Source organism: Anopheles ziemanni, chromosome 2 (genome assembly GCF_943734765.1).
Source record: "Anopheles ziemanni chromosome 2, idAnoZiCoDA_A2_x.2, whole genome shotgun sequence".
NCBI lineage: Eukaryota > Metazoa > Arthropoda > Insecta > Diptera > Culicidae > Anopheles > Anopheles ziemanni.
The window spans coordinates 78,080,345-78,108,266 of NC_080705.1; the positions used below are offsets into that span (position 1 = coordinate 78,080,345).

Consider the following 27,922-nt stretch of genomic DNA (forward strand, 5'->3'; position numbering starts at 1 on the left):
ACGTCTTAATGCTCAGCGGGCAACAGTCATTGCGTCATGTTGGCGGCATTTTTCATGTGCACCGGCACGGCATCGACCGCGAAAATTGTTGCACTCGGTGCACTTTGGGGATCGTCATTCGGTTGCCACGAGCCACGAAGGTTGAACATGTTATGGCACTTATTATAGATTGGTTGTTTTGTTTTTCCTTCTAACTGCCCAAGCAGGCCAGTTTCTGTTTAGCAGAGCTACAAACATTTCTGTTCCACGGAGATCGAATGGGCGATATGAAGCAATTTGATCGCGAATGCCGATACGGTCGTACACCTTTTGCCGAAATGGCGCCAAAGGGTGCCGCCGTTGGATACGGTCGATAATTGTTTGATTTATCCGATAGCAAATGGATGGCGAGATGGTAATTTGTCCCGCTTGGTGTGACTCGTAACGAATCGTATCCCAAAGCGTTTGCTCACCGGTTTTGATGAAGCATATATTTCTATAGATCAAACATGATTTATTTTTTTATAAAAGTAATCTCTTTTATCTTGATAAGGCAAGTATATCGTTTTCGTTCATGTAATCCTGGGTACACAATGTAGCAACAGTTCGTTTGGGATTCATCAAAACTAGTTCAAATTTAACTCATCGACAGAGAAAATGCAAGATAAATGTAAGTAGAATATTTTGTTACATATTTCCTTATACCACCCCCTTTTTAAAACAATAATTTTAATTTCGACAAAGGTTAAAAAGATTGTAAACTACGTAAAAGAATTATAAAAACATTTTGAAAATGTGATTCGTTAGATTTGAAGTAAATAAGAATTACAAATAGGATTGATATTTAAAAACAACGAATACCTCGATTGGAAACCTTTCCATTTCTTCCATACAGTTTATAATTTGACCAATATACTACAACTAAAATTCTTTCATAAGAAGAAATATACAAAAATTCTTATTTCTACTAACCCAAGTCAACAATGTTGGGACGTTATATAATGCACACAAAAATACGGAAATATAAATCTCTCATCCCATTTTAATATTAATGGCCCGCATGCGTGATATCAACATGCGTTCGGCTCTTGACGTAATTGCATCGGTTAGAGAACATCATAAAACAGAACACCCCGATATAAATTTTCAATTAAAACTATCAATCATCCCGTTCCCACCCAAGATGCCAAAAGTACACCGATCGGAACGTGCTAAATGGAGGAATTACTGTTTTTTACTTCTTCCGGGCATAAAAGACCTCTTGGGAAACATTCAACGTGTCGTGGACGTGTTTCTTGAATGGAATTTAATTTCCTCCAAAAATTATTACGCACACTCGAGGGCTAATTCGCAAATCTTCGCACCATCATTAACCACCCGGCGACGTTGAGCTGACGGCGAAGGAAGGAAATTGGGGAAAAGGCAGACGGGTTTGGCAATGGTTTTCCGCCGGCAATCCGGTTGATGATTCACTGGGAGCGTGCGCGGATTTTCGTGCGAGGCCACGCTGTTTAAACCCATGCACCGTCGAACATCATCGTGAGTCAAACGGCTACGGCTACATTCGGCTCAGAAGATGATCGGGCCGGCGAGAAAAGTATGCACAAAAAGAAAGGAAACGTTTAGGAAAATATTAACGAAAACACACGATGGAAAACGAAAAAATAAAGGGATACAGAGTGACAGACGGTGGCAGCAAACCACCGGTTGATTTGGTCAAGGAGCAAACGAGTCAAGGAACGGGAAGGCATTTGGACGTTCTATTTTCAAGCCCTTCTTCTTCTTCTTCTTTGGTTTGGGGAGAGGAGGCGAGCTGTCATCTGTCCGTCACATAAATGCGTGAGCTGCCACGACACGATGTCTGCGGCCGCCCGGCATAATGCGTGGTTTTCTCTTCTTTTCTGCTTGGCCCCACTTTTTTCTTTGGGGTCATAGCCTCGAGACCGCTGCGAAGTTGGAGTGACGCAGGGCAAGGGTAAATGTGCATCTTCGCTGCATTCTGCACTTCGCTTAAGTTCGTTTCTCGAAGAACGTCTCCCTTTCATTACGTTACGTAACGGTTGCAGACGCTGCGATTGCGCTTCGGATGAAAACGACACGAATTTCTCGAGAAGATTTTCGTTTGAATTGTAAAGAAATTTCAACAACATTTATTTTCGCTTAAATAACTTGAACATCTCATACATTCCAGACAAACTAACTACCTAAAATTTATCTCATTGGATGAATAAAAAACGAATCAACAGACAAGTAATATTTTAAGTTCAAACATTTTTCTACAAAATAAATCTTTTAAATATTTCAAATCTAACGAGAAACACCATTTACCTTATTGGATCTTTTTATTGTTTCTTGCTAATCAAGGTTTGATTTGATAAAAAAAAAATTATCAAAACCACATCCTTTAATTTGAAATGTATATAGCTTTTACCTTCATTATTTGGGTTTGCCATGCGTTAACTAATATTAGCACATAGAGGGATAAAAGGTCTTTCCCAGCCGACCATTGCTGACCATAATGAAGAGAAGGTTCTACGAACTAAATATTTGGGTTTCTCTATTCTCTGGAATGATTCGAATGGAACTGAACGTATGTTTTCCATATCGGTTGGCTCTTCAAGGAAATTAACTGCTAAATACACAGTACAGAATAACTCCAATGCTTCATGATTATACACATTCCATGAATGAAATTTTGCAAAGGACACTACAAGGCTATTGCCTGGAGAGTCTCGTGTCTAAACATAGCACTTTTCCGGGAACTTTCCGGGAAGGACATTGAAATGCAAACATTTTCCTGTCGACAGCATTGACTTACATTCTGGTCTGTCCATCGTTGGCTTCGTAAACTTCCAGAAAGTCATGAAGGTCGATTGTTGCGTAATTTTGCATGAACATTCGCTTCCAATACACTTCCAGCTTCCACACCCTGTGAAGACGTATGCGCGGATGCATGATGTATTTGTTTGATACGCAAAAGATGTGGTTTTCATGGTGCCTTTTTTTTCGTTGTTACGAGAACAAATTAAACCGATACGGGAGTCTCAACACCTCTCGAAATTGATTTGCCGGCGTGGCGATCACATTCCGTACGGATGAGTTTTTGTGTTTTCACTTTCCCAGACCGTTAATAACTCATCCACTTCGGTTGGGGAAGAGGGAGCAGCAAAAAAAAATAGGAGGCCCAGTCTTCTGATGGGCTAGAGCTAAATCGCACACGCATGTGTCGGTTTTCCGTCGGGGAGATTGCAATCCGAAGGATTTTTCTTTTTCCCGCACTGACACTGCCGTTTGTTTTGCTTCGCGGGGTTTCCGCACGGGTGAAAGTGTTTGCATCGGGGAGAAATGGGTGGCAGGGAGGAGAAGCAGGGGGATGCCATAAAGGCGTAGTTCTCGTATGAGCATCGGGGGAAAAATGTTCCTAACAACCCCCAGATGGTTTGGCCGCATTCCTGCGCAAAGATGGCACTAAACCGAACGCTCGGTGGAAGAAGGAAAAAAAATCCCCCGTTCATTCCATTCTCCAGTCGCAAACATCTTGATCTTGGTTGGGATTAGAACGCGACAGAATTCCCTCGCAAACTTTGTGGGGTTGCTTTGCTAAATATTCGTTCGACTTCTTCGCTTGTTCAAGATCGGTTTAGTTGGACCAAGGATTTCGATAATCAATCAATTATCCAACACGAAAGAAGTAAGTTTACAAATCCCCGGCTCTGAGCGAGAAGATAATGTGTCATTTAAATCGGACTTGCAGGATTTCATTCTGCCGAAGTAAAACTATTTATCACCCCGAATCCGTTTCCGGACTGGCCGCCACGTGGCAACATTTGGAACTCGGTGCCTATCGCTGCAGATGCGCCACCGGATTGAAACCATATGATTGTGAATGCTCCCGTCCAAGACATCCGAGTGGAAAAGGCGGAAAAGGAAAGGGTGCACCCAGCCGTTTGGGTGACATTGAAAAAGGCACTACCCCCGGCCGTCGACCGTTCGGTGCGATTGTTTATTGCGCAATCGGCGTGCGGAAATGGAGGGACATAAATTTCACAGATGTTTTCGTACGCCGCCGGAAAACTATCAAGGCACGGATCGAGATCGGATATTTTCGGTCTGGTTCGAGAGCGAACAACAAGATTGATTGTTAAGGGTGGTTCAATGTTTTTGCCACACATTGAATACACTTGTGGTAAAATTCGACGACAAACGGGTTAACACATCTTAAGAAGATGATTAAAAATTTAGTCAATTTCATGTGAATAGAATAACTGTTTTTGTTGATAAACCTAAATACCATGTGGTCCTGTGAGTAGTATTATTTGTTGTTACTTTTGATTCAATTTATTTATAAAACCAACCATTAGTCTGGGTCTGAGTCGAATGAATTCTGAACGCATGAAAAATGCAAAACTGCCAGACACAGCTGCATAACATTTCTTTTCCATCCAAACCATTCGCCAAACGGTATGGTGTTTATCGTACGATCTATTTGTTGCAAATAATCTAACCTTGTTTTATCCTGCAAGGTGTTTATTTTATTTTATCCTGCAAGGTGCCGGAATCTGCGAACTGACATGTATCAAACAAACACCGATCTTTGGCCATGATTACGTGGTACACCGTCCATTTAATGGAATCGTTTAAGCCCGCCTGGCGCTGACAGCGTGCTATCAAAGTGTTATCGATTTGTGCGCGATCATCGCCTCGTCCTCGAAGCGTGCAAAATGTGGATTCCATCAATTTCCGCTCGTATAATTAAAACACCTCCATGAAACCGTCAGCAGCTGAGGTGAGGTCGTGCAGTTTTGCATATTGTAAACTTTGAACGAAAATTAATCATTCCTCTGTAACGTCTATACAAAAGCATAATATAAGCCTAGGAAAAAATGTTTTAAATTCGATTCCCGCCGATTTCCTATTCAAGTATGTGGTTAATGGAACTGAGCTTAAAAAAATCATAGCCAAGGTGGTTTCTGCGTCATAAAGATCGACGTAGGTGGAGGGCCGCTTAAAGATGCAACATTAAGCTAGACGATGACAAGGAATGCAATTACAACCGGCTGCACCCACCGGGAAAGTAACTTTGTCTCATCGTTTGCAATGGCACGTAGTATTCGCGTTGCAACGGTGTCTTCACCAGGATAGCCGCCGGTTTCTCCCCCACCTTCTCCGTCTGTCGAAGTCTAGATGAAGAATGATAATTGTACCGAAAAACACATTACACCAATCAAGATCATCGAGTGCGGGGAGGGTGCGTACGTGCAAAATAGTTGACACAATTGATGGCACCACGTGATGCATAGCAAATTGCAGCTCGACAAAACCTGTCGGCAGCGTATGAGTCAGGCCCGATCGGGTGCAGGATCAGGCGGACGTTTGCTTTGCATACGAGCCGTCGATGGGAAGAATTTTGATGACGATCGTCTTTTGGGTATCGTGAATTGAATCAGAACATACAAGGATTTTCGGACGGTATCATTACATTAGCAATATTTATTCTAATAGCAGCACAAGATATTCTAACAGAACCAGTTAATTTTATAACTTAAAATCATGTTTATTATCAGAATCGTAGCAGTGAATTTGGTGAATCCAGTGAATCCGCTTGAATCCAGTTGAATCCGGTTGAATCCAGTTGAATCCAGATAAATCCGGTGAATCCATTGAATCCAGTGACTCCGGTGAATCCAGTTGAATCCAGTTGAATCCAGTGAATCCGGATTTCCGGTGAATCTAGTGAATCAGGATTTCCAGTGAATCTGGTGAATCCAGTGAATCCAGATTTCCGGTGAATCCAGTGAATCCAGTGATTCCTGTTGAATCCAGTTGAATCCAGTGAATCCGGCGAATCCAGATGAAATCGATGATTCCAGTGAATCCGGATTTCCGTTGAAGCCAGTGAATCCAGTGAATCCAGTGAATCCGGTTAAATCCAGTTGAATCCGGTGAATCTGGTTGAATCCAGTTGAATCCGCTGAATCCGGTAAATCCAGTTGAATCCAGAACAATCCGGTGATTCCAGTGAATCCGATGAATCCAATGAAGTTTAAGAATCCAGTTGAATCCAGTTAAATCTGATTAATCCGGATAGATCCGGCAGAATTCAGTTGACTCCAGTTGAATCCGGATGGCTCCGGTGGAATCCATATGGATCCGGTTGAAGTTATATTCCGGTTAAGATGGAATATTTTCTAAAACAGGGCAAATAATCACCCAGTGCCCTGCACCTCCTTCATTACCCATAAAGCTAGGTAAAACTGATTACATTTTGTAAATAATTTCGAAGTTGCTAACATGTAAGGTTGTCATGCAAAACTCTGTAAATCGAGCAGTTTGCTACTCAAGATACTTTAAACAGGGATGTACCATTTCAAGTTACTTTAACCAAGCTTCACATGACAAAGGTGCATTGCTTTTCAAGTAGTGTTGTGTTTCATGAATCTTTTGACGAGATTCATTCATATGAATCTTTCACTTAAGATTAATTCAGATGGATTCATGAATCTTTAAGGATTCGAATTTTCAAAGCTGATTAATCTATCAAAACCCTAATGAATCTTTCACGGATTTGCCTCGAACCTCCACGATTCTTTCATTGGCGTGGAACATATGACCAAAAAAAGAGTCCTTCTCATTTTTGGCTGATCACTTTTCATCAGTTGGTGTGTCTTTGGGATTCATGAATCTCGCGACGAAAGATTCATGAATCCCTAAAACGCAGAGAATAAAGCAGTTTCATTAATTTGAATCTGATTTACACAACTCTATTTTCAACAGATTCTGTACGGAACAGAATTGCAAGTCAATTTAATCGACCGAAAGACCTGTTAAATTGATAAGTTGCATAAAAAAGGGCATTTTACGAAGTATTTAGTTCAATGCAATTCACCGTTTATTTGTGCAACTCAACAATTAAGCATTAACTTAGGAATAACGAAGAGAACTAATCGATTCTTCCGTTGCCACTACTTCAATCAAATGATAAACATAAAAAAACCGATAGTTCAACGATATAGTTTCAAATGCGTCCCGGAAAAATTCCGCTCCGGATACCATGACTTCTTTGCTCGCATGAGCTTTGTCCTCTAATAAACCTACAAATTACAACCTAACTTCTTCCCGTACTATTAATCAATGGTTCAAAACGGGGGGATGGTGATGATTATACTCGCTCCGATATAATAAATAAACAACCACGTCGTCGGTGGCGCAGTGCAGAGGAAGGCGACGATCGGAGATGTAGTTTACTTTACGCTCCTCGTTTCTCCTACCAGCGAGATACTAAAGAGGCAACTTGAGAAGTAGATGGCGGGAAATTCGAATGGAGGGCGTGAATAGTCGGTATGAGAAGTACCTACGTCGAGATTGCCCATCTCATCGCCACCGTCGTTCCCTGACTGCCGCCCGCTTCATCATTCCTTTTATCGTTTCTTGTTGATGGCCGTTATCAGTCCGCCAACGGAGCGATGCACCCGCAGTAGCAGCAGAAAGCCCAGATTGAGACCGACGAACATCACGTAGCTGCCGATACCTTCGTAGATGAAGCGCGGTGCGAAGATCTTCCACACCATCAGATGGCGGCAGTGCAGCGCACAGGCAAACATGGCACAAAATATCTGCAACAAAAAGGTGAACAGAGGACAGTTTACAGTGGGTCACCGGACGTTTCGCGGCCTTACTTACCCTAATGGACTGCAGCAACAGTAGAAGGCAACCAGTCTTGAACACGGTACCGAGAAATAGTTTCTCATTTTCGTACAAATTAAGCTCGCCCTTGGTGACATCAAAGTCGACCGCTTTGGTGGTAGTAGCTTTTACACCAGGCTCCTCTGATCCTGCTTCAGCCGTTTCTTCCGATTGGTTTACAGTGACACTTCGATACTCCACGCTTCCACCGTCCACTCCGACCTTGCGGACAACGGTTGGTTCTCCGTTGGTGGTGGCCGGTTTCGAGCCCCCTCCTGCCGAGGGACTTTTTTTGGTGCTTTGCGGTGGTGTTCGCTGCTGTGTCAGCGAGGGCCACATGGTGTACACGCAGAAAGGCACGAGTACGATCAGTGGGAAGAGCACCGACAGGAGGAACGTGGTTGAGTAGGTGTTGAGCAGCACCAGCACTGCGGAGAGGACATTGCTGCCGTCAAAGTGATACGTCCGCCCAACGAAAGCTGCGTTCCAATCGATTTGCGAAAGTGTCGGCTGATGAGCGGTCGCGTAGAACCCAAACTGCTGCAGGATGATCCACGTGAGTAGCGTGCGGAACGTTGGTTGGATGAAGCTCTGCAGGTTGGTGGATCCTTCGTATTGCATGATCGACGCCAGGATACCGTACGCCACGGCGACCGCAATTACAATCATCAACCCCATCGTGCCATGGGAACCGAGCAGCATGGCCAGCACAACACTGAGGATGGTGCCGGTAGCAACAAACACCGACGAATAAACGGTTGCCAATCCACAAACAATAGGAATCTCGGCAACGTCGGCGGGAGTACGGGCACCACCCGAGCGGTTGTAGTTCTCCTTCAACTGTTTGTAGATTTCCGATGCGACGTTGCGATCGTTGTACAGCACGTTCATCACCTCCTTGCGCTTGGGAAGGACGAAGACAAGCAGCGGCCTGACGGCCAGTATGACAAGCTGCACAATCAACAGTCCGTACACGACCCAAGCGAGGGCATCCACGTGCAGCTGAGGTATACCCTGGGCGTTCGTTTTTGCGATGGTAAAGTGTCCACAGGCGCACACAACTGCCACCGTCGGACCATAGCGAGCCATCAGCACATGCAAACCCATCCCGGTAAGGTTCCCGCACGCTCGCAGGTACAGCCGTGAGCAAACGACGTAAACTACGAGCGCTACGATCGGCAGGAAGTCAGCGCTGGAAGCGATCCGTTTTCTCTGCCCGTCCGGTGTCGGAGTCGGCGCTTTCACCAGGTAATCCGTGCAGTTGGCCTGCTCCTCGCGGCATCGGTAGTAGTTCTTGGACAGTCGAATCAACACAACGGCAAACAGCGTCAAGCCGACGAGCTTCACCAGCATGGACTTTCGGAAGAGCGTCAACTTAAACCGTGGCATGGCAAACTTCCCCCCTAGTCCGTGTAAGGTGTAGAGTGCGGCCAGGAAGAAGCCCATCAGCACGTAGGACAGAATGCGCGGCTCTTCCACGACGAAACTGTTCGAAAAGAACACGCACGTGGTGTAAACGAAGGAAACCCGAGTCAACACGTTAGCGGCACGCTTCAAATCGGCCATATTCTCCGCGATCGCCACCCAGTTCTGGACGAGTACGAACGCGAACAGCCCAACGTTGGCGAAGGCAGAAAGCAGGATGGCTCCGTGTTCGGCCGAGCTGAGGCCCAAATCGGCGTAGAAAAAGTATCCCGTTGGAATGGCGAGCGCGGTGAGGAGCAGGGCGTACGATATGACGCTGTCATTGAACATCTGGCCCAGCTGGTACGGCGTGGAGTTGATGAAGAGGATGGCAATCGAAAAGCATACTAAAAATGTAATCAGTAGGCCGTGCAGGATAAGCTTCGGATCAAACTTGACCCAAATCTCCCGGCAGCCTTCGAGTATGTCCTTCAGGTAGCCGCGCAAATCGCTCGACAAGCTCTGGAAGGCCGCTTCGGTGTACACGGTGTTAACGCGCTGGGTGAGTATGAGGAATTTGTTATCCAACTCATCGAGATGATCGACGGCAAACGTGCCTGCGCTTGATTCCGCGTAGCGCTGGAAGTATCGTTCGATTTGTCGCGTATTTTGCCACAGATGAACAAGTGCGAGTTGGTAGCGCAGGAACGAATCGACGAGTGTGTCGGGCAGGAGTTGGAATATGATCTGGCCGAGGTTGGAGTACGGGATCGGAACGCCCATTATGGTAGCCAGCGTTGGGACGAGATCGATCTGTTGCATCGTATCGCTGTTACCATCGTAATCGCGTGCCAGCAATGGGGTTCCCTTGGAGTACATAAACAACAGTGCTTCGACCTCTTCCGTTGTTTCGCCACCATGGTCGCCCGTCTTCGTCATCCCATGATCACCGATCACGATCAGCGTCGTACCGTCAGCCATCTGCTCCGTAACATTCCTGATCACATCGTTCATCTCTCCCAGCTTTCGGCGCATTTCTTCGTGCATTGGTCCATACCGGTGGCCACAGTGATCTACACCCAGAAAGTGTGCCACAATCATATCCCAATCGTCGCGTGCCATCTCCCGCGGCAAGTACTTCTCAATGGCCGTATCGACCGTGTCAAGATCGTAGATGTTAAAACTCGGATAGGCGTATTCCCGTGTGAACCGATTCGGGAACAGCTCCGTCCAGGTGTTGTCACCGAGAAAAACGGTCGTTCGATTGTGTCGCACCAGCTGGTCGATCAGATTGTCTTCGTTGATTTCGGGCGAGGCAAAGTTGGAACCGATGTCGATGAACGTTGGCAGGCTACCGGTTGTTATGCCCTTCAGTCGCTGCAACGTAGTCGTCGGTGGATCGGCTATGAACTTTAAACGCCTACTATGGTCCGGATGTTTACGCAGCAACTCCTGCAGAATGGGAAGATTGTTTTCGTACGCCGCCGGTTGCCGGTTGGTCGGATCGAACAGACCAAAATCATATCGCAGCGCATCGATTACGAGCAGAATAACTTTTGCCTTCGGAGGGAAACAAATCCCCGACGAGCCGTTGACGTCGCGAAGAATCGAAGCGACTTTCTCGGTTCCATTGCAACCTCCCTGCAAAGTGAAGAGCGGAAAGAGCGTTTTGTAACGGAAATACCTCTTCCGATGACTGACTCAGTACATACCTTTCCCATAGACGCTGTATGGCCGCATTGGTAGTCTTCATATTTAACGCACGAGCTACTTTCGGTTTGAGCAACTCTGGTCAAGAGAAACCCCTTCGAGAAAAGATGTATACCGGCACTGACCAACAGCGATAGCCAGACAAGAACGAACAAGAAATTTCTGCTCTTCGCCATCATGCCGACAATCTTCCGGCGTGCGCTCGGAACGGCGACTGATTCAGAGCATCTATGAAACAATGTCGTAATTAGACGTGCTTGCACAACTTACGGCGTTCCACACTCTAACTCGATGCGCCAACCGGTGTCTAATCCGTTATCAAGACAAATAAGTTGCGTACATGTGTTAATTGAGGCGATAAAACAAGATATTAGTAGGACTGAACTGCAAGACGGTTGATTTTCTTTTCGTCGGCAGCGAAACTGTCAGTGGAGTTGACATTTGCAGAAGAGCCAAATATTTACCAGACGACCAAGGTGTATTGAACAAAACTTCAAACACCAACGGTGACAAGTTGAAATGACGGTTGAAATAATTTCTTATTTCTAACTTTCAATCAATTTATTGGAAACTTAAGTGAAAAGTGTTCCAAGAGAAATTATTCCCACAATTCCACAGGACAATAAAAACGAAATACAATTTCTATTTACTTCAGTTTGATCAACATTTTCCTTTCCATGGTTCAATTTGGTTACCTTCTCCGGGAGATTGAAATATGTACAGTTCAGTTCGCAGTCCGCCATGTGATCGACCCGCATGGAAAATACTTACATGACGATTTCTTGTTCCAAGCATGAAAATGGATATTAATAGGCATTAAGCAACCACGTAGAAAATGTGATACAATGTCATATATGTCTATGTTTTATTTTAGTTTTACGCATCATTTAAATGGGATCCACATTCGATCGTGTTTTATATGCTGTTGTGTATCTAATGTATTTTGTTCTCGTTATCAATAATATAAGAGTTCATCATCATCGTAATCAGTTTAGTTTGTTTAACACATTTACACTTACAAAATATCCATAGAAAGTGCGTATTCGTCGGCTGTTATTTTTTTCGTGTTTTTCCCTTCTTCCCGCAGCAATTGTAAAGAGGTGAAATGGTGCGCGACAATGAGAGCCTAGTTACGAGAGAATGAAACTTTGCAAAGCTTTTTACATCATTTGCGTGAATTCAGCTAACTTTGAATTTTCTTTTGTCAAACATTCCTGATTTTGTATTTATTACGGCAACGTTTTCCCTAATCTCAAAACTGTCCATTTTTTCTTTATTTCTTCCTTCAACCGTCTTACTCGCTCGGGTTCACACATACGACAAACAATTACATTTGCGTGCAACTGGTTCTCGTGCTTATTTAGAGTAATATCAAATTTATCTGTATTGTTTCTGGTAGGTTGAAGGAAGGTTTGTAAATAGTTTGATCATCATACAAGTATCTTTTGTTTGTCTAACTTTATGCGTCTCGAAGGAAGAAGTATGTTTTGTAGATCACGATATATTTTCTAACGTGATGCTCACTTCGCTTATCATCTTGCATATCTTGCCCTCTTCACTACCTTGCATAGTCCGCATTCGCAATTCACGTTCTCTCGCGGAAGCCAAGCCTAATCTTTATCCGTAATTGTTTCGTCGTTAAAAGACTATATATATATATAATAGACAGGCGAGAAAAAATCGTTTTTTTAATGTTTTGAGACCAATGAAATAAAATTACCACATTACTGGGGCGGATGGCGACGTTGCGGGTTTCTTTTTCGAGTTGGGGGTTTTTGTTTTCATCTCTCAAGTGCAAGACAAAGTGGGGTGAGGGGGAAAAGGAGTTCACAAAAGTTTGCAACATATTTACACTACGATACGCCCCAATCGCACGAGCTCCGTGGTCAAACCCTACCAATACGATATTGAGAGAACGATTGAATGATCGGATAACATACGCTTAAACATAAATGCACCCGCATTTGTAGACGACGAGCGAACGATCGCACGTTGGATTGCTTTGCCCTAAGCATGAGATTGATTGTTTTGCCCATCGGTTTCCCGATCGTGCTTTATAATATTGCCTTCGAATCATCATCATCATCATTCCCCCGATAAAGTGTCTACTGTCGTTGTGATCGATGCTAGAGTATCTTGTAATAAAAAAAAAAAAAAACAGTATAACATTAAGAAAACCTCCCCAGAAAGAAACTACCTTAAAATCAGTACCTTTCCTCCTTGCTAAAGTCGTTTCGTCCAACGGATCAACCGGAGGCTGTAAATTTCGATCTGATTTTTCATGCACCCTCTCTCCTCCCGCACGCGCTACCACTAGAGTAACTAACGGAATGATAACCCTCCGTAGGTGATTCTTTCGGACGTGTAAGCCACCGTCCCCGCCTACCGGCTAACATTAGGCCTTGTCACTAACGAAAAGACGAATATGTTCGAGGAGCTCTTCCTGTTTGCGCTGCATTTACGAAAAAATGACGAATACATTTAAAAGGTACCAGACAACGAAAGCTAACAAAAATGCATGAAAAGAAATCCAGAGTGCGTGTCTGGAGAGGCGAAACAAAAACGACGACCGTTGTCTGTGATGTTTGCTGGCGTAAGCAGCAGTTTCGACCCGGCCCCGGCCTGAGGGGAGATTGGACACGAATACTTTAAACTTCATAACAAATAAGAAATAGTGTCACGGCACGGAACATCTCGTATAATAAACTAATGAAACGGAAAACAAAAAATTAATAGAGCGGGCTGCGTTTACTAACGGAAAGAACAAAAACCACTAGCTATATCATCTGTGAAGCGAAATCGAAAGCGAAAAGCTGTTGCATTCTACCGGGAAGATTCAGTAGCAGCGAATATGTGTGTCAGGATAGTACTCGGCTGAAGTGAATTCCGGTTTGCAATAAAAAGAAACGAGGCGAAACGTCACCATCTGGCAGATGACAATATTGAAACATGTATTCCAGCCTCTTTTCTTCCCGTTTCTGGAATAAAAACACTCACTTCGTTGCCTTCGCGTGGCCCTAAAGCATCGTTTGCCAGATGAGATGAGTAAAACTTTCAAAAAAATTACATTTGGACTTCAAATGGAAAAAAACGAACAAAATTCAACTAATAACACATATCGCGCCTCCCTCCCTCTGCACTCGACGAACGCCCCGGGGGAGGGCGGAATAGCCTTTCGTCAGATTTTTTCGTTTTTGATTGATCTCGCATTGATCGGCCTGTGGGAAATGGGAAATTCACAACACTTCCACACCTCCAATCCTAATCGAATTTCGTTGCGATTATGCGCGGCTGTGCTTACGTTTCCTAACATAATTCTCCCCGTGTTGGCGGCCTTCGGTCTCTAGTAGCCCTGCCTGCCTACCTCTGCCCGCGTTGTGCCATTACTATTATAACCCTATGTAATACGCAGTATGAGAGCTAATGTGACTGAATGTGTAGTGAATGCATCGTAGAAACCTAAATAAATAGCCAATCATGGGAACGCACGCGGACGACGATTGACGGGCACGGTCGCGGAGAGAGAGTCCGCATCCCATTGCTGTTCTGTGCAACCGTGAAAAGAAGCGCGCTCACCGAAGGTAATAGCTTCCCGACAGCGCGAAAAGAAAATACGTTTTATGGAAGGCTGAAAGATGGTGGTGGTGGTGGTAGTGGTCTGTTTATGTTACGGATTTCACGCGCTTCTCGCCCAAAAACTGTTTGCTTCCAGATGAGATGCTGCCTCTGCTACTGCTTCTTGGCGCCGTTGCTGGTGGTTGGGGGTATTGGGGACGAGGCGTTTATCAGAAAGGAGCAGCCTCCTTGTATTCACTTGGGTCCATGGTGAAGAAGTCTTCCAGCTTCCACTGGAGCGTCTCGAATGTGGGCCGCCGCATCGGATCCTTGTTCCAGCACTCGAGCATGATCTCGTACAGTGGAGTGTTGCAGTTCTGTGGCTGTGGCATACGGTAGCCATGCTCGACCTGGGTCAGCACTTCGGCGTTGGTCATACCTGCGAGCGAAATTGAATGGCACAATAAGCAATGCATCTGCAGGATAACCAATAGGCACTCGGTGTTAGCGACACCACTTACCCGGATACGGTATTCTGCCGTATGTGACCAGCTCTGTCAGCAGAATGCCGAAGCTCCACACATCCGATTTGATCGAAAACTTGCTGTAGTTGGCCGCTTCCGGGGCGGTCCACTTGATCGGGAACCGTGCCCCGACGCGTGCCTCGTATTCATCTTCTTTGATTAATCTGCGTGCGAGAGTGGAATACCAAATCAGACGAGGTGTTCTCCGTTTGGCGGCCATTAGCCAGAGACAAAAGGGTCACTTACCTAGCTAATCCGAAATCGGCAATCTTTACGATATTGTTATCACCGACCAGCACGTTGCGTGCGGCCAAGTCACGATGGATGTAGTTCTGAGACTCGAGGTACGCCATACCGGCAGCAATCTGGGCCGCCATTTCGATGAGCTGTGGGAATTTCAGTGATCTACCCTTACCTAGTAGGAAGAAACGCAAAAGAAATCCGTTAGCGACCAGAGTCCATGTGGCGGGGACGCCAGTCAACCGTTCCCTGGCAAACTTACCCTGCAGATAGTCTAGCAGTGACCCGTGCTTCATGAGCTCTGTGATGATGTAGATCGGTTCCTCCAGCGTGCAGACCGCGTACAGCTGGATGAGTTTGGTGTGTCGCAGCTTCTTCATGATCTGTGCCTCGGCAAGGAAATCTTTCGGGTCCATCGTTCCTAAAAGGGGGTGGGGAAGGGAAAGAAAGGATAGGGAGAGATGTTTAAGCATACCAACTTGCCATTCGTCATGGCGCCACACCCGTGCTTTACTTACCCGATTTGAGTGTCTTGATGGCCACCGGTGTGGTGTTGTTCCAGAGTCCCTCCCAGACATCACCGAACTGTCCGGAGCCGAGCTTGCGCACGAACTTGAGCGACGTCCTGTCGATTTCCCACTGATCGCGTGTGCGATGAGATAGACCATCCGTGACGGGTTTCTCGATCTGCTCGGTGGGGAAGATGGAAAAAAGAAATGGAACGAGATGGCCACGTGAGAAAACTAGTAGATGGCGACAAAGGCTAGTATATACGGTTTCAAATGGAAAAGGGATGTACACATGGTTCCACACAAAAACAAGCGAACGATTAATAACGAGGTAAACTTAAAACATATTTAGAACACGTTTCCGCTACAGGACATGGCAGTAAAAAACGGAATAGCAAACACCCTAGCGAGAACACATCGATAAATAGAGGAAGGCGAGCAATTACTGGTTTTTTTTTTATTCTATTACATGTAGGAAACGGCTGATTGGGACCAGGGATCGCGGGGCTTGGAAATCAGATATTCTAATGTTGATGAATAAGTGTGTACTACAAAGAGAGGACCAAATCGAGCAAACAGAAGTCATCCGGAGAGGACAACAACGGGACGAGTGGTGACATGATCATGGATGCAGATCGGACAGGATGATCGTGAGTTTGCATCAATAAATAAATTTGTGATCGATGTGACGCCGAAGGGAATGTCGTCCGTCGTCGGTGGTCAATGGCCAGCAAGCAGGTCAACACAAACACACACAAACACATGAGTGACACCCTCTTCTCGTCGATCGTTGATGATAGATATAACGATCCGTGGACAAACGTTGGTAAACGTTCGTTCGCCACATCGGATCTCGTCAGATACAGTGTTTGTCAACGCGGGAAGAGCGCGTTCGTTCGGCTGTACCAAACGCCAAGTGGTGCAATTAGACACTTTAGCTCTTTGCCGTTCGCTTTTCCACCCCTCCGCCGCTCAGCATCATCATCCCCTCCTTCCGTCGGAGGAAGAAAGTCGTTTGAATGCAAATGTGCGTTCACCCGCACTACCTGAGCGAACTGTACAAACGTGAGGAGCGGCAAAAACAACCGTCCCTTCCATCGCCTGTGTCTGGTTGGGTTTATGTGCCCGCCCGTACGTCCCTTCCGTTCCCTTCCCCCTCCCCCACCACCCACCACCGTGCTCGGTGGTATGAAAAATAAAATAAAATCATACGCGCGCGCGCACAACCCGTCAACTTTTAAAACATCAAACTTGCGCACCTCTTCGCACTTCCTCACCTTTCCAGGGGGACACCTGAAAGGGTGGGTTCTTCATTCGCGCCCCAAGGGAGTTGTTTCTTCCGGTATAAAAAGTAGACAAAAGACATGAAAAATGGAAATGCTCGCAACACACAACAAGCAAGATCGAGACTTTGGAGGGGAGTGGTGGTTCGTCGGAATGTTAAGCGCGCCCCAAGCGCTTCTTGGCTGCTCTTGAATTTCCGCAATCATTTGCCACCGTCGGGTTGGAATAATGTTAATTTTGATGCTGCATTTTAACGGCTTTTTGACGTTATTTATTCGGGTGGTATGAAATAGCACAAAATAGTGCATTTTTTTTCTGTGCGCAACGACAAAGTTCTTGCCAACATTGTCCACTTTAATCGCCTGCAAGAAAACACACCCATCACGCCACACCGAGGTGAGATGGTTTGTACGGAGGGAGGGGTAAGCTGCATTTGAATAAACGTCCGTTTCCGGAGTTCGCGACAGCGCGTCGTTGAGCAATATGCACTTTGTTGATCCTAGACGATCGGTGTTTGCGCCGGTGGTTCGGGTGGACGTCATACGGACGTCATCTCGAAAGACGTCCCACCACTGAAGCAGGTTTATGTGAAACGGATACTTTGGAGATTCATGGGAGTGTTGGATGAACGACGTCTCAAATAAAATACGAGAATTAGCAGCAGAATACAAATTTAATTAAAGGTTGCTTCTATTTGTTTCCTTCTTTATGCAGCAAAACTGCTATAATACGAAGTTAATGATTTCGCTACTCCATCACCATTTATCACGTTAAAATCCACGAACAAAATGCTGTGCAAAGTTTAATTTGCAAAGCCAAAAGATAACAAAAAATCATATCCCACACAAGATCAGGAAGTAAGGAACATATGCACCACCCCTGGCGTGCCAAACAAATGAACTACCCGTTTCTGAGGATTCTGCAGATGCGTTCTTGAGCATTTTTTTTTACTTCTCTCCTTTGCTTGATAAATGGCCGTTCATTTATCAATCCCCTTCTTGTGCTTGCCTGTGGGATATTAGTATTTAAATTTCAATTCCACGTTTTCGATTACCACCTTTGAGTGCATATTCACACTTTATGCTGTGTGTGATTCTGCTTCCGCATCGCGGAAGGTAAACGAATCACAACCGTCTGCTGCTCGGCAAGAGCAAGGGAAAGAACAAAGAACTCTCATATCTTATGCGGCACGCTGTTAGTAATGAATTACAACACTAGCCATTCTCAATCAATGGTACACTTCTCGTTGCTATCGCACTGGAACAGAGGCAACAGTGGGTCTGTGCGTGTGCCCTCACAAGCAACGCACATATGACATGTGTAAAGTATGTTTAATGGACTGTTACTACCATTACCTTCGGTGCCCTTCCAACCCTGTCCGGTACGATGGGCGCTACGTGCCCATATTTTTATGACGGGTAATATGCCAAGAGGTGAAATTAATATGCCCCTGTCTGGGCATGCTTTTCGAAGTAACATTTATCTTCCTGCAATGGTTAACATATGAGAAGAACCTAGTACAAATCTGTTTCCTCCTTTGAAGGTCGGATTGTCCTGGGGGGATTGAAAGAATTTCATATTTAGAACCCATTTGCATCCTTCATTTTAAATTGTAAACCATGTTTGTCTATGGATCTTTCCATTAGAGGATAGTCTACATTCAGAATAATTTTTATTGAAAGGGAAGAACACCAACTTTCAAGCTAGAACCATGGCATGTAACACTTCATAGATTCGAGTTCAATATTCCAATTTATGTACGGAAGTACGGAACACTTCCGATGCGCCTGATGGCTTCGGGAATCCCCAACAACCAGAGAAAGAACAGCCTTCAAACGGCCTCACACCACCCTCCACTCAAATTCAGAGCAAGCCCACCGTCTACCCAAACCAAATCAGTTAGCCTTAATGGCACCGGTATCGTCATCTTGTGGCTCACCGAACAAAGCCTCCCCGAACACCACGGAATGGATGGGTCAAACATCGAATACTGAATGAGATAAGGCTCCACAACAAAACGGGGAGGATAGTTCGCTAAGCTCGATGGAAAACGTGCGCAGAATGTGTTGTGAATGTGTTCCGTGGGCAGAAACGGTTCGTCAGCAAAATGGCATCGGTACGTTTGTTTTATTTATTCTTCCTTGCCCTCACCCACAAACCACGGTCCCCTCGGGCCAGTTCTGTCCAAGGACGTTGGTCGTGATCGTGACGATGACGATGATGACGTTCTCCGGCGACGAGATTGAAACAGGTAGGTACCGTTAGTATGAAGATGTATCGGAACTTCAACCAAGGAGAACGATGCTTTAGCACACACGAATCAAAAATGTTGTTCATTAACTGGAATACTCAACGTTTACCATGGGATGAGATTAGACAAATTCAATCGTTTATGTACATATTTACATTTTTAAGGAGATGTGGCTTGTCTTTACTACTAGCACATTGATGGAGGGCAACTATTTGACAGGGAAAACGGAATGGTTTCTAATTCTTTTCGTTTGTTTTGGATTGAACAGGGATTTGGGGGCAGCAAACATTCCTCCTACCTCAAACAGCTGATAGTAACGACTTGACTGCGCAACAGAACAAATATAAAAAAAAGTATGGATGATGTTCACAGATGTTCATAGTTTTGTTTTTTTTTTTAATTTAATTGTGAGCGATAGTATGATGTTGGTTAGGAGATTCGATTAACATTCCACCAGAGTCAGTTTGTGATTTATTTTATCCGCGCGAAAGAAACCTCTCATTCCGGGGGTGATTATTATTGTTTCGCGGTTGTGTTGAGAATGGTCGTGAGGGTGAAGGTGAAACGAAGCAAAATCGCAACCGAAAGTAAGGATGAGAAGAAAATGAAAAGGAGAAAGAGAGACACATTTGATTAGAAGAAGGAAAGCGTTTAGCCCCCGGGGGCTGTCCTATTGCTAGCTAGGCCATTTTTGGGCGCGCTAATGTTGGCAGCTTTTGCTAAAAGCCGTGTTTGCTACACGCCTGTGCGAATCAATATTCTTTCTTCTTCCCGTTCCCGGGACCCGGGAGTGAGTGTTCGGCCATTGGGCTGACAGGTGTACAAGCGCTATCTCCTACCGAATCGCGGATCACTCAGACACCGAGCTGATGGTGGAGGCCACCGGTGGAAACGTTTGACGTAAGATTAAGCGTCATGTAGTGCAAAAGACTCGTCGAGCTAGTCACTCGGTCAACTAATGGCTCGCCTCTTAGGGGGGGTTGTCTCTCCTGGTTTTTAACGGATCCGACCACCGGACTCCGGCATCCGCGTTGTCAGGTTTATGATTTTGCCTAATTGGATTTTTATTTTTTGAAACCCACAGGGAATTAACTGTCAGTCGATTAGCTGAATCAAAGTGGTATTATGGGAGGCGAGTTTTCCTACAGAAATGGACGGGTGTGAGTTGTGTGGTTCTCATTTTTGTTTTTGTTTTTGCAAATGTTTGAGTGTTTGCGTGTCTTTCCACAAATGAAGCGATGCTGTTGATGCGCATGAGGGCGACTGATTGAGAGAAGTCATTTCTAAAAAGCGGCAGAAATGCAGAAAAAATTACAAACGTACAGAAAGCAGAAATAAAAAATAATGAAAGAGAAATATACAACCATGCGCTTCCGTCTAGGAGAGTGAGAAAATTTCTTACATACTAAATGCTGAGAAGTGTAAAGTAAAAACTTTCAAACGAAAAGCACAAGGACCGTAAGTAAGAAATCGTCTCACTCTTCGTCAGATCAAAAACACACTGAAAGCATGATGAGTTCGGAACGCAAAACATGAGACAGCCAAAAGATAGAACGACAGTAAAAGCAGCACACGGGCACGAACGTGACATTTCGCGCTTTTTTCTGAAACAAACAAATGCCTTTTCCACTGTGGCACAGGAGCAAACGATCAATCGAGAATGGACAATTCAAATGCTTCTTAAAACGTAAAGTTGCTGTAAAAAAGTAGAGCGTAGTGATGCAAGAAAGTAAAACAAAAGGGAGGGGGAAAACGGTGCCTTACCTGTACGCACGGTTTGCACAGATTGACGCACAAACCATCGGAATCCTTCGAGTAGTGCTCGACCAGCTCCTGCAGCGTGCGGAATGTGGTCCGTCGGGCGATGAAGAAGCCGCCCTCGTCGAGCTGCCGGATGCGATAGTGTTTGACCGTATCGCCATCACGCACTGGAAGCAAGTGGAGGAAAATGAATTAGTAACTGGCGTGGACAACATAGCCGATGAATGGCGGAAGACTACGTACCGGATAGTGAATAATCATTGTGACGGCTTTCCGAGTCACGGATCAAGAATGCACCGTGTTCATTCTCCGGCAGCAGCAGCTTCTTTTCTGCCTCTATTCTCTTTATCTTGCGGAAGTACCATCTGTGGTGAAGAAGAAAAATGCGGAAAAATAGTGGAATTAATTAAATGAACAAGACTAGTAGTGGGCTTCGCACAACCGTAAAAGATAATCGACCAGGAAATGGTACTGACAGTTTTGAAAATTGGTTCATCAACATAAAATATTTAGCGAATATCAACGCATGAGAATCGTTAAAACAGTCTTTCAGTTCTTTCAAACGAATTTTACTATTTACTGCTCCCAATTAAAGCACCCACCCGACAAAGTTTCCACATGAATTTAAATGAGGTTGGGGAAACCTAGGGCCGTTACTTCCAGCGCATCAAAGGGATTCATGGTACACAAAGTAGACCCGACTACGAGTTACTTACTGCCTGCCATGCAATCCTCCGGCAAAAGCAAACAGCCTCGTGCGGGGTGGTGTTCGGCTTCGGAGGTGTCCATTTTGGACAGGTGACTATCATACGGGCGGCCACAGTCCACAGGCCAGTCAGTCCATACTTGGCCACCTCTATCTCCTCGCGGTCGGGTGTGGGTTCGCGGAACGATTGGCCAAAGGCATCGATATCCAAAGGATGGTGGTGGTGGTGGAGGTAGCCCAAAGGGTCCCACTGCTCATTACGAAGAAAGTGTATAATTACTGTGGAAGCTGGGTGGGTGGCGGGCGGGCGGGCGGGTGCTGCTGATGGTTAAACATTTCCCGTATCGCGCTAGCGTTAGACGACGACGACCCTTTGCAGGCCCTACCATCCCTTATGGTGCGCCAGGACGTGTCGGTGATAACGACGGACATACAGAGCAGCGAAACAGGCCACCCGGCAAAGGGAAACCTCCAGGCTTGCATCCATCCATCCATCTCTAGTGTGGTTAGCAAACAGTTAATCGCGCACGAATATGGTGCATAATAATTCGCAAGCCGAGACACGGAGCGTTGGCACCCAGGGCTCGGCTGCAACGGTGGCTGTTCCCGTAATTGGCAGATGCCCATTTTCCCCCACTTTCACCCGTAACGCGCAGCGCCAAACAAAACCGCCGTTTCCCACCGGCGCAGATGACATAAGAGACTCGTCCCACAGCATCACTCCAGTTTAATGCACGCTTTGTGCTTAGGTAAAAATAGCAAAACTGCACTTATCGTCGCCACAAATGATGCACCAATTGATGCTCTTTATCGTTTATGTTGCAAAGTCGCAAATACGCATAACATAACCAAACCAAGGCGGACATACACGGGGGGTTTGATCGGAAAAAAACGGGGGGGGGAGGAGTGTGACTTCGAAATGGTATACGCTTATCATTACCACCTAAACACAGCCTATTTCACCAGGGGAGATGATGATGGTGGTGCAAAAACACGACCGTTTTAGCTTTTAGCTCAGAGGGCGAAACCGAACGATATCGTTTAGCATATTTTAATGCCAATTTGGTGCGCCACTATTCCACTTTAATTGGGTTGCGGGAGCTGTTCGGAGTGCGAAGTGTGTTGTTACGAACAAATTGATGGGACACTTAAGGTCTTTCCCGCAATGGACTGGAACGACTTTTGTGTTTAAAAAAAAACATGCACAATTTCAGCTAGATCCGTGATGTGAGGATCCACTTGATATCAACAAAGGATCGTTCAACGTGTTCCCACCAATAACCATGATATGAATAATGGGCCGCATTTAGCCGGGAAATGTGGTTATTTAAAACCGCTTCGGTTGTTGATCGTGTCATGTTGAATTGTTATACCCGATACGGGACTAAAAATTGAATCAACATGGCAATATGCTGACATTAGAAGAAGAATAGAGACTATACGAGCAAATAAGGTGTTACTTCGCGTTGCGTGTTGCTGCATCGTGTTCCAGAACTTTCTTATGTAATTTTGTGAATAATCGTCAGCCAGTCGGGTTCCCAGGATGTTCGAGGAAGGTGTTCTATTTTGTAAATATGTAAATTTGTAATGTTCGAAATGTTGTTTGGTGCTCATTGTGTACTTTAGTGTTGTTGTTTAGATCTTCATTGAATATTCTCTAAGTTATTGACTACGTTTCTGGAACGCCGTAGAAACTTTGCATGTAAAGTATTGTTTCTTCCTTTCCATCTGGCGTAATTTATGTTACTCATTAACCAGATACAAGACACCATCGAGCCAATTGGCAAACACTTGCCATCGGCTCTCTCTTTTTGGCCGATCAACGCGACTCGGGGTGGCTAATTTACAAGCACCCCCACAACCGATTATTCATCTCGAACAGTCGTGACTGCAGGTGATGAAGGCACGATTAACCGCACCGGCGGAGAAGAAGCTGACGACGATTCATGTGGCAGATGATTCGTTTTTTTCTCACCTCTCCTCTACAGATAAATTGGCAAAACACCAAACAGATAGGTGTATCATTGAGAAGACAAATTATTGAGCCCGAATGCTTTGCGATAGGCTCAAGAGGATAGGGGAAGAGACTGAGTTGGTTTAATTAAAATACCATTCAGCTGCTGCGGGCTGCCTGGCGTTTTGCTGGCGCCAAGAGAACAGACCAGTAATTTGTTATTGTGCAAACTACAAGCAAAACGAAACAACAAACGCAGCCAGGAGGTTGCATATTGGCAACAAAACAACAACGGTTGTTTCGCAATATAACTTTAACAAACAAAAACTCCAGAAGCTTGACTTTCTGCACGCAACGGTGGTGTGAGTAGATGGATGAGTTGCATGAAAAAGTTCCGATTGGTGTTTACCAGTTGCTACCAGCATCTTTTGTTTGTTTGCCCCCGAAATCATCTGAGGGGTTTTCTTTCGTGAATGAATTTTGTCTTCTCTTAATAGGTGTATTTTTTGTAGGAAAACACACATGATTTATCATAATAAATAGGATTTTACAAAACAGCTAAACAATTTTGCTCTAACAAAGCAACGTCAAAGAGTTAATTTTTCCACGCTAAAACCCGTGCAATTGCGTGCATAATCAACATTTGGATCGTGTTCGCGCATGATGTACTTCTCTGCAATTTAAGATCACAATCGTACGGAACTAGCACCTGCTGCCCGTGACTGCGAATTGCTGTAAACGATGATCTGGCTAATTGACCCTAATCGTCGGCGCCTCGAGCGTAAAATTCACGACTTTATCGTGGAAAATTTCCAAAATAACATCGTCTGCCAAGCGCATGGTGACGATCGTTGACGACCGATAGGGCGTTAAAACTTTCCACTGTTTTCCAGAACATTTTCACACAACAGGATAGAGAGATGTGGCAGTGGGTGGGTTTCGACCAATCCGCGGGCAAATGTTAGACGTTTGTTTGGAACAAACTAGAAGAGAAATTAAGGCCGTATAAAAATGACCTAGAACAATGTTCGCTTTATCATTTCTAGCATATTGCCTACAAATGTAGATACAATTCGGTAATTGTAGGTCACCAAATTCCTGCACTTGGGTTGTTTAGTTCGTTCGGGATCATATTCTATTGCGCGCAATTGTGGTTGAATCAAATAAACATATTTTCAGCATTGCATCATCGTACCAGAATGGGGTTTCTGAGCTCATACATTGAACACACTGGTCGCGCAACTGGTTTTTAATCTTTTGTATCCTTTCCCACAAATCATTCCCTCCTTCATTCTGGTTCGATTTCATGCTAATGTTGTTTGCTTCTTGTACATCCGTCTTGACGCAATCCGTTTGTAGATGCCTACGGCCAGCAACAAGTCAGCAAGGCGTTCCCGGACGATTCTCTATCGAAATACCGATGGATTGTGCAAATCGTAAGGTACAAAAAGCAAATCAAAAATCAACAAGAAAAAAAAAACCTCATCAAAAAGCAAGAGTTACAACTCATTACCGGCGTACAAGAGCAAAACCATAAAAAACACGAATCAACTACCTAATCATTGGCGAACCCTGACGGTATACCACAAGCAGGGAAGGGAAGATGACGTACAAGAATGAAAGACACGACAGATTCGAAAAAGAAATCGGCGCAAGAAAACGGTAGTAATCACCGGCCGATTAGTGAGTTTGTAAAAATCATTGAGTTTAATTGAATTATTTTGCCGAGAAAACGTAGTTTCTTTCCGCTAATAGCGAACGAACATATATAATGTAGGGAAAGGAATTAGACGTATTTATTTTTACGCAAGCAGTTTTTACTTAAACACACAAGATAAACGTTTAAGCAATATGTCGAAATTCTGTGACATTGCGAATATAATTGGTTCTGTTAAATAAAGTTACAACTTTACATAATGTGCAAAAAACTTAATTTCTGTAATTTGCTGGTCACCGTATGACCTTGTAGTTGACGCTGTAATCAACTTTAAACTTGTCTCAACACAAAACTATATGTTACATTACGAGAAGAAGGTTATTACATGCTATTAATTACTCAGTACATTTAACTACCGTGGATTCTGGAGGCAACGGTAGTAATCACCGGTTCTTTGCAAGTTCTACCAAATCTACGCTGATAGCAGCAAAGCAAAGATAACACAGTTAACGCTATGAAACAAACAACGACAAAGCAAGTACCCGAAATGGTAACTAAAAATTGCTCCTCTTCATTGTAATGTCATTGCAACTGTTAACAGTTCGACAACAGTGGAAAATGGACCAATTTACGGCAGCCATAACTATGCGATAAAATCTTCGTGTGTACCGTTTGGTTAGAGGTAATGATGCACATGCAGGTGCATCGTACGGGTGGTGCAAGAGAGTCTTGTGCCAAATATCGCACAACCGTTTACCTACACGCAAACATGCAGTTAATGAGAGCTTGGTTTGCCGCATTTTAGAAGGTTCCACCGGCGCAATAAGGGCGCAGCAATTTTCCTGTCCCTGCCCTGTACGCATTCCCCGGTCCTTACCCTCCGATGCTAGCGGGGTAGGAAAACGAGCAGCGCATTAGACGATGCGTGAAATTTGAACCATTCTACCGGCTCGCGGATTTCTCTTCTATTTAGAAGAGTAAAAAGTGAGAGGTAGCGTTGATGGAAGCGTGACGTGGATGCGAGTTGATTGTGCGTTGACTGACCTCGTTCCGACAACCGTGTACTCTTTATTTTTTTTTTATTCAGCATATAGCACCGTACCGCCATCAACCGACGGACGGGGCAACTGCGCCACGTGGTCACATATTTATGAGTAATGGTTCGCTCGGTGATGAGAAGATCGTCCCTGCGAACCGTCGTCTCCGGGAGGGCGATATGGCGGCCGAAGCATGGCTCGTGCCAGAGTCGTGTGTCATTTGCCTGTCTGCGACCTGATAGTTGACCGATGATGTGTCACTCACTCACGCGACGCATAGCCGCTAAAGAAAGGAACGTCGTCGTCGTTTGCCTTTGCTTTGAATCCAACCCCCCCGTCGTAATTGCATCACCGTTCGTAGCGAAGTTCTCGGAAGATTTTGCGCTCACAATAGTTGCGCGGGGGAAGGTTGCTGGACGATGCAGAGATATCTGTTCCAGCTGCACAGATAAGCTAGCTGATGTCTGTCATTGATCGTAAATTGTGGTTTTTGTTTTCCATGGCGTTTAAGCACTCGAGAGCCCGGCAACGATTTATGGCACTGCAATTCATTTGCAAGGACGTAAGCGGCAGTAAATTCCGCGAAATTCACATCGAGCTCGCAATGAGTATGAAGAATTATTACACTTGGTATTTTTAAAATGCCGTGGATATAGCGTAACAAAAATATACAGCCGCTGTCACTTAGTTGTGTATACAAAGACCCAATTATTGTCTCTTGTTGTTTTCTATTTGTGACATAGGACATCATTTGTCACCTCTACTGCAAAAATTTTTGCCACGAAGTTGTCTAATGTTCTTTATACTCTTTATGTTTGATGTTTTGTTAAATGACCCAATTTTTGCATCGCGATAGCAATAGGCATCTCAGATACTAAAATGGATATTACAAATGATACGGTTAATTAAATGATTACACACTATAGAACATGAAAAACACATTAGGAAGGTATTTGAAATGATTTTCTAAGTTCTCAAAGAAACATGTCTTAGAGACACAAGTGCAATCGATGCTACTTCAACACACAATTAACGTTAACACATATGTGTGGAAAATACATCGTCAAAATAACATGAAGTAGCACACACAAAAGATGTGTTTAAAATGATTTTCTAATGCTTCTAAGTTCTTATTGAGCTGTAAAAACGACCTTTTGCTGGCGAGAAAAATCATCATAAAAGATAAAGATTGCAGGGATCGAAAGAAAGGGAAGATGGGTAACAAGTTGCCACGAGGAGGCAAGTGGCGAATCAATCAAAGCAACGCTACACTGTTATTACCTCGTTGTTGTTCCGACTAATAACTAGACTACCGAAGGGATCGTGCACAACTTTCGTTAGCCTCAAGGCGGAGATGGAACGAAAACCGATGCGCTCTGCAGGTGAGGTTAGGGTTTGGAAGGATGCACCCAACTCCACAAACGAACGATAATTGCACACAAAGTCACATTGTGCTCCACGTTTAACCACGTCGGCTGACGAAAAACGTGGTTTGGTTTGATTGGCTTTTGTTTTTTCCGTTTTCTTTCTATTCCTATGATTCCTAACGACCAACTTAAATGCCCATCTTGCCTCGGGCAGTTCGCTCGGGTGCAGTTAAAAAGATGCGTCGTTACGACGTTCATTCAATTAATCGATCGGATGGGGAGGGGAAAAAAAACAACCCGA

At 44.7% G+C, this 27,922-nt stretch overlaps 2 protein-coding genes across 2 annotated transcripts in view; both read right to left on the bottom strand.

Annotated features, from left to right (window-relative positions):
• Nucleotides 1–6,888: 6,888 nt before the first annotated feature.
• Nucleotides 6,889–10,977, bottom strand: LOC131282975 (GPI ethanolamine phosphate transferase 3). The gene is made up of 3 exons (XM_058312533.1): nt 10,779–10,977; nt 7,660–10,707; nt 6,889–7,592 (listed from the first exon to the last, which is right to left on the bottom strand). The coding sequence occupies exons 1-3, from the start codon at nt 10,953–10,955 to the stop codon at nt 7,398–7,400; spliced, it is 3,420 nt and encodes a 1,139-aa protein (XP_058168516.1). The 5' UTR covers nt 10,956–10,977; the 3' UTR covers nt 6,889–7,397.
• Nucleotides 10,978–14,536: 3,559 nt separating this feature from the next.
• Nucleotides 14,537–27,922, bottom strand: part of LOC131283141 (tyrosine-protein kinase Src42A) — a 72,913-nt gene continuing 59,527 nt past the window's right edge. Inside the window, exons 3-9 of the mRNA XM_058312717.1 lie at nt 21,144–21,265; nt 20,904–21,067; nt 15,614–15,782; nt 15,358–15,516; nt 15,102–15,270; nt 14,853–15,019; nt 14,537–14,770 (exon numbers count right to left, since the gene is read on the bottom strand). Coding sequence (XP_058168700.1) covers nt 14,562–14,770; nt 14,853–15,019; nt 15,102–15,270; nt 15,358–15,516; nt 15,614–15,782; nt 20,904–21,067; nt 21,144–21,265 — 1,159 coding nt within the window. The 3' untranslated portion in view covers nt 14,537–14,561. The remainder of the gene's footprint in view (nt 14,771–14,852; nt 15,020–15,101; nt 15,271–15,357; nt 15,517–15,613; nt 15,783–20,903; nt 21,068–21,143; nt 21,266–27,922) is intronic.

Coding starts and splice junctions, on each gene's coding strand:
- LOC131282975 (XM_058312533.1), bottom strand. CDS start 10,955: ATGATGGCGAAGAGCAGAAATTTCTTGTTCGTTCTTGTCTGGCTATCG. Junction 10,708..10,778: donor ATACAGCGTCTATGGGAAAG/GTATGTACTGAG, acceptor TTCACTTTGCAG/GGAGGTTGCAATGGAACCGA. Junction 7,593..7,659: donor TGTTGCTGCAGTCCATTAGG/GTAAGTAAGGCC, acceptor TTTTTGTTGCAG/ATATTTTGTGCCATGTTTGC.